A 7,299-nucleotide genomic window follows, 5' to 3' on the forward strand; every position below is an offset into this window, starting at 1 on the left:
AAGTTTGAGAGAAAGAGTGTGTGTCTGTGTGTGTGTGTGTGTGTGTGTGTGTGTGTGTGTGTGTGTGTGTGTGTGTGTGTGTGTGTCTGTGTCTGTGTGTGTGTGTGTGTGTGTGTGTGTGTGTGTGTGTGTGTGTGTGTGTGTGTGTGTGTGTTCATGCCAATTGGCTAAAAGGGGGCGGGGGGGGGGGGGGGTAGAGGCAGAGTAGGGTGGGCTGCGCCTACCATCCTGCATTTCGGAAATTCACATTTTGTGGTCGCAGCTATTGTGAATTTGTGCTTGTTTTTATTTATTTATGGGAAGGTATGGCAACAGCCCACACCTTTGCCTGAATGAGTCCAGATCTGATATTGGATTTTTTTTAAATATATATATAACGACAAGGAAATATTAAGCAACAATTAACACATCTACAATAGGTCTATTTGATTTGAAGCGTTGAAAGTACAGATACAGTGCTGTTTGAATTGCTGCTCCAACCATTCAGCTCCACTCCTTGCACTGGTAGCAAGGAGTGGAAGAAATGTCAACAGAAATAGAATAGAATAGAATTCATTTATTGTCATTGCATAGCTGTACAACTAAATGAGTGCATCTCCTGAGTGCTTATGTCAACATAAGTGATTTTTTGCTGGCAAAGGAGATCAGATGTGTTGGCTTTGCTTAATGTCCATACCTTAAAAACACCAAAGCACTGCTACAACATGGTCTGTGCCATTTTGCATCCCAACTTATATTTCTACAAGACTAAAACAGAGGTGTGTCTGGGCAGTGTAGAGGTCAAAGCACTTGCCGCTTACCACCGCGGGGACCTGGGTTCAATTCCCTAAGCGGTACTTCCGACTTGTCAGACGTTCCTACAGACCCAATTGGCCGTGTCTGTGGGTGGGGTATGAGTCCTGGTCGCTGCACTAGCGCCTCCTCTGGTCGGTCGGGTCGCCCGTTCGGGGGGGGGGGGGTGCTGGAAGGAATAGCGTGATCCTCCCACACGCTACGTCCTGCCGGTGAAACTCCCCACTGTCAGGTGAAAAGAAGTGGCTGGCGACTGCACATGTATCGGAGGAAGCATGGTGCTAGTCTACAACTCTCCCCAGATCGGCAGAGGGGGTGGAGCAACGACCGGCGGGACAGCAGGGGGAATTGTCCAAGTATACCATTAGGGAGAAGATGGCCGAAAAATGGGAAGAAAAAAAGCAACAACACAAGATGGAAACGCTTCTTTCTCAGTCCTCTGCCGGTGTGAGCGTGACCTCTGGCGCTGTCCGTGCTGCCGCTGGGCTGCTGGGTGTTGCCTGCGAGGCCATGACCCAGGCCCGCACCACTGTGTCAGCCTGGGGCGAGGAGGGGGATGAGGACGGTGGGGATGAAGAAGAGGTGAGATGACCCTTCCTGAGCAGGATCAGACGAGGGTTCCTCAGCAACGTGTAAAGGAGCATCCAGCGCTTCCTGGCCTTGCTATGCACAGCACATTCTGGGGAGGGAAAAACGTGAGAATACTAATAGTTAAGGTTATTCAGAGTTATCTAAAAGCAGAGTTGATGATATGTAAGGGATGATGTATGGTTCTTCCACCCGCTACTGAGGCTCCTGATTGTATTCCATGAATCAAGTGTACAACTGCCATTATGTCTTGTTTGTTCATTGTTAGAGAGTTGAATCATCCAATCCCCCCAAAACAACTCAAAACAATAGTCAATACCAGCAGGAGAATAACAATAATACCAGGTGGTGTGTTGCTGAAGGTGGAGTACGCAGTAAGGGTGTGTCTCTCCAGCTTGTAGGAGACCAGCAGCTGGCAGAAACACACCATGACAGGGTTGTTGTGGTGATGGTCAGCAAAGATCATCCCAACCCATGTGCTGTAGCCTGGAATAAGGAGGGGGACATGCTGTTAGTATCAGACAGTCAAGGAAGGCACAATGTTACTCGGGGCCTTGAGAAGTGGGGGACCAGCCCCTAGTGGCAGAGCTGGACTGGTCCCTGGCAGTGCATTCACATGCTGAGACTGGGCAAAAACTACACCTCAAACAACAATGATAAGACTAAAGTGAATTTCATCATGATTGGTCTTTTTTGCTCTTAGTGAGAAATGATAAATGTGCATATTCCCTCACTTCTTTTCTTTTTTTTTTTTATATTTTATTTTAGACAAAAAATCAGGGAAGCAGTTCAGACAGTATAATTTCAAGACAGTGGTACAGAAACATCTGTAGTCTCAATACTCCCCTAATATTCATTTTTTTTTTTAAACAAGACAATCAAAGCAAAACAACAAAAACAACAATCAACACATCCTAAAAAACAAAACAAGACAAACAAAAAAAACAAAAAAAATGTCCTTCCTGTCCCCCCAGCCCTAAGATCATTTCTAACTGCTTAGATTCATATTGTACAATCACATTCATACAGCAGAGATAATACAATGTATACAACTGCTTAGATTCATATTGTACAATCACCTTCATACCGCAGAGATAATATAGTGTATACCACCAAGTCCATGTTGGTTCATAATGGAATCTCTTTTACACCACTTGATGTCATAAATCCCTGATAAACCCAGGCAAAGAAAAAAAACAAAAACAAAAAAATCGAAGATGCACAAACATGGTTCCCTCACTTTCTTGAGAACAGAGATTTTCAGAAAATAATTTGGAAACATTCAGTTTGGAAATTAGTTTGGAAATATAGAGGTTACAAAAAAGAAACAAGACAAAACCTTAACTGCAATGGATGCAATAATATCTAATATCTGAAAAAAACATATGAATGAAATACAACTAAAACGAATAAACAGTCAAAAAAAGAAGAAGAGAAAGGCCTCCATAAGGGTCCTTCCTCCACAATGATCGTTAAGATGATGATTTAGTTTCTTTAATGAATTAATTATTATTATTATTTTTACAAATAGCCCACTCCTAAGTGGTGTCATAACTTGCTGAATGCCTTAATGACATTCACTCTTGTAGGCTGGCTGTAAAACGTTACTTTTCAGGGTCGGCCTGGTGGCTCACCATGGTCCTTCCCGCAATTTATTTCCCAGTGAGGTGGACATCACTGAGAAGCTCTTTGAAGCCTGATCATCAGTCCCTGTGCAATACTGCCATCTCCTGGATGAAGCTGCTATGGCGTGTTTCCACTTTTTTATTTCCCACATCTCTGAATTCCACAAACCAATACTTCACTTGGGCACGTAGCATTTGCCGTTGTTGGGAGTTGAACTTGCACCTACCAGGGTCCATGTTCTCGTAGCCCCTCTGCATGATGGTGCGGTCGATGCGGCCCACCAGCCACGTTCCCACCACGATGCTGAACAGCAGCCTCAGGATGCAGTTGCTGAGGCCCATCACCACATTGTAGAAGAAGAAGAAGTAGTTGAAGCAGTGGAAGGCCTTCCTGAAGCAGAGGAGGCAAAAATGACCATGTAACATTACAGCTTCAAAATATGTAAAAAAAAAAAAAAAAAAAAAAAAAAATCATATTCAGTTGTCAACAGATCAGGGTTTTTCCTGGCTCAGAATGGGCCTTTAGGGGGTGAAGCTCGGTCTTCAGCAAAGGAAGCCGCGGAAGTGGTACTGAAGGCTGTAGTTCTTTGAATGGCCACTTGAGGCTAGCTCCCAACAGAGTTGTTCCCTGTTTACCCCCCATGTTAAAATGCCAATCTTTACAACAGGATTAAACATGTTTAAACTGGAGTCCAAAAACCAATGGGTTGCTGACTCGGTCCATATTTTTGAGACGGTGCAGTGATTCCCAAAGTGTGGGCTTTGGCCCACTAGTGGGCCATGGAGGTACTGCAGGTGGGCGGCGAGGAGCAATTATCTTCTTTCTTTTAGGCGGACGTTTTAGGACGAATACAAACTACCAATTGGACCGTACCATACTTGACTAGAGAGCTTGAATAATACCCTAACAAACTAGGTTAGAGCACCCAAATCAGTGTTTTTATTTTACCATACATCCTGGAACTTGGCGGTTAGCATACTGCATCCACATAGGCTACATGAAACGATTAACATTTGAGCTAACGCATTGTAACATTGTAACAGCAACATTACTAATGTGATTTGGATGATGTACCACAACCCCAGCCGGTAGCTTTCAAACCATGTCAGTAAGGCTAATTTGAATTAAATCTAGCTAAAAGCAAAGAAAATGGCAGTGCATTGTTTGGAGAGTGGTAGGAAGTGAAATACATTTTCGTTTCCTCTATGCAGAAAAAAATCGTGCGGACTATTCCGTGAGTAAAAACCTAAGAAAACACATTTCAGAATGGAATGAATACCTTCAGTCTAGTAAGTGACGACATAAACAAGTTGTCCAGATGGGGATGTGGGGTATAACTGAGCCTCCTACCTGTTGTTCAGGGCCAGAGGTTTGTGTTTGTCTGTGGGAGACATTTTGTCCTGGAGGAAGAAGATCTGGACCAGAACCACCTGGAGGATGACCAGGCCGATCACCAGGCCGAGGGTCAGACTGAGACACACGGGACACAAGGTTAGAGTAAAGATAGATGAATCGGCCAAACTGATTAATCGTCTACCTCTAGTTTAGAATGAATCAATGAATCAATCAATGTACTGTATCTATTGATCTACAGCCATACACTAGGCAGGCCTTCTTACAGTAGGATTCCCATGTTGGTTAACATAGCCAGCGCTCTGCCATGTTGGATAGGAAGGACCAGCACGTAGACAATCAGCAGGGCCAACAGGAACTGGACAAAGTGGACGATCAGGTAGCCTAAAAACACACACATAATGAATGACAAAAAGTCGATTTCGGATTTCGATTTGCAATAAAAGAAACTTCACCTAGAGCCCTTGCAGTGTGTGAGCTGTTTTGTTTATTTTTATTTTATAATTATTTATTTTTTCATTTTCCAGTTTGCTCTGCATCTGCCCGATTCTGCTGGGATGTGCATGTTTTTTTTTTTTTTACTTTTTTCAAAACACATGAAGGTCCCCAGATAAAGCCAGATTTTTGTAAGGAAAACGTGCCTCCAAATCAGCTGTTTTCACTTCCGTGATTTTGTGACATCACAAAGTAACACAAATTTAATTTCCCTGCTTACACTGCCGCTCCGCCAACTGAATGTGGAAGACCAAACCTTGTTGTCTGTAGCATAACTGTGTAGCATGGAAAAATGACCAGAAAACAATCAACTGCCCCAAAGATGGATCTCTCCAGATCATCTTATCTTATCTTTATCTTATCTTATCTTATCTTATCTTATCTTATCTGATCTTATCTAAACAGCATAGTTAATGAGGGGAGAGACAGAGCACAGAGAAGTCCCACACAGGCTGGATTTGAGGGTTGTTGTTGTTTTGCAACAGAATTCATAACCTTGTTATAAAGACCCATGAGACATGTTTTATACAGTTAAAAACAGCATGATATAGGATGATTTCCATGACAATAATTACAGTATTCACTGTTTCCCCTTGAATTGTATTCTTGCCAGGGTGGAAACAGCCCTCAAGTGAGTTGAATAAAATCACATCCTCTCCTCACCCGTCATTTGGGCATTGGGCAACATTGATTGGCTGACATCAAGTTCCCCTGTTTTCGAAATAAATGAGTAAGTAGCAGAAGCTTACCCCACAGTGTGAAAGTATAAATAAATGAGTAAGTAGCAGAAGCTTACCCCACAGTGTGAAAGTATAAATAAATGAGTAAGTAGCAGAAGCTTACCCCACAGTGTGAAAGCTATTTGCCATCCAGAGTACCTTGCAATGGCAGCCTGGAACAAACAATAAAACATGTTCACATACATGAAACACTTGAATACAGACTCCTCCTCATACTTGGTATAACCTTGCATAGACTGTTTGCTATCTCTTTCCATCGCAGGAACCATATAAAGCAAGTTTAGGACCAGAACTTTGATCAAATCCAAGTTTTAATAGTCATCTTGTGCTTTTGCATGGCTGATGATAGCATGGCGTATGGCCTACAATTTTCAAGACCTATAGGCCATGTCTTGAATAAACCATCTAAACGATATGGCGTCACCATGACGTCCACCGTGACTCGCGTTTTGAAGCCTAGTGTGGCCGTTGAGTTCCTGCGCAGCTCGCGCGACATGGCACGAGACGAGGGGTTTGCCAGAGATCACTGGACGGCAAGATCACTGGACAGGCAACATGTCAATCAAAACATAGTATTTAATATAAATATAAATGGGCGAGTTGTATAAAAATGCACCCACCGTACAGTTGTTATGAAAGGTGACATTAGCTATGTAGACCAAAACCGTGTTTTGAACCAGGCTGGAAACATGTTTAATCCTGTGGTAAAGACAAGCATTTTAACATGGGGGCCTATGGGGATTGACTCGGTTTTGGAGCCAGCCTCAAGTGGCCATTCCAGGAACTACAGCTTTCAGTATCACTTCCTCTGTCCAAGCCCGAGCCTGCTGCCCGGCTGCACCTGGCCCAGCATGGGACATTGTTGGCCCATGTGACACTTGTGATTGCTGGCGCCAAGCGTTCAGTGCCGTGACAAAGCTTGATCCGTGTGTGTGTGTGTGTGTGTGTGTGTGTGTGTGTGTGTGTGTGTGTGTGTGTGTGTGTGTGTGTGTGTGTCAGTGTGTGTGTGTGTGTCTGTGTGTGTGTGTTACTCACCACACTGACAGCAGAACTAGGGTTGTGGAACTTCTCAGGAAGAAAAGCCTTCTGTCCAGCCCACAGTCTCTTCAAGTGTTTCCTAAGCAGCAGGATACAGTGAGAACACAAGTTGACTCAACATCAAGTTGAAACTTCTCCAGTCAAACCATACCTGCATTCAACCCTTTTTATACACAGATTTTAAAAAAAATGCTCACAGCCAATCATCGCGGGGGAGTGATTTAATGTGATAATGTGATAATATATATCAGATATCAATTTTCTTTCTTGTATCTCTTACCTGTAACATGCCAAGACATGGAAGGTGTAGGCAACAGAGGTGAGACTGGCAAAGATGGTGGTGGCCAGCCAAGACTCTGGACAAAAACAAAACCATTCACCTTTATTTTATTTACTTTATTTTTATTTGTAACTTTACTATACATTTTTTTGTTACATTTTTTTTACTTAATTTTTTATTTTTATACAATCTTTTTATATTTTCAATCCAACAAATTCAGATGTTTGAATATTGTTAAACTTACTGTATATGAGCTCAAAAACAATATCATCTTTCCCATGATATGAATGCAGCATCCATCTCCCACATCATACCCACTCCCAATCGCCCATACTGAGGCGGGCAGGCACACACACACACACACACGCATGCACACCCACTCACTCA

General features: G+C 43.0%; 1 protein-coding gene across 1 annotated transcript in view; it reads right to left on the reverse strand.

The window, feature by feature from the left end:
- Positions 1–1,127: 1,127 nt before the first annotated feature.
- Positions 1,128–7,299, reverse strand: part of stra6l (STRA6-like) — a 17,317-nt gene continuing 11,145 nt past the window's right edge. Inside the window, exons 10-17 of the mRNA XM_083655905.1 lie at positions 6,913–6,988; positions 6,630–6,711; positions 5,698–5,746; positions 4,626–4,743; positions 4,357–4,476; positions 3,233–3,396; positions 1,723–1,866; positions 1,128–1,471 (exon numbers count right to left, since the gene is read on the reverse strand). Coding sequence (XP_083512031.1) covers positions 1,224–1,471; positions 1,723–1,866; positions 3,233–3,396; positions 4,357–4,476; positions 4,626–4,743; positions 5,698–5,746; positions 6,630–6,711; positions 6,913–6,988 — 1,001 coding nt within the window. The 3' untranslated portion in view covers positions 1,128–1,223. The remainder of the gene's footprint in view (positions 1,472–1,722; positions 1,867–3,232; positions 3,397–4,356; positions 4,477–4,625; positions 4,744–5,697; positions 5,747–6,629; positions 6,712–6,912; positions 6,989–7,299) is intronic.

Source organism: Poromitra crassiceps (genome assembly GCF_964638095.1).
Source record: "Poromitra crassiceps genome assembly, chromosome: 19".
Lineage (NCBI taxonomy): Eukaryota > Metazoa > Chordata > Actinopteri > Beryciformes > Melamphaidae > Poromitra > Poromitra crassiceps.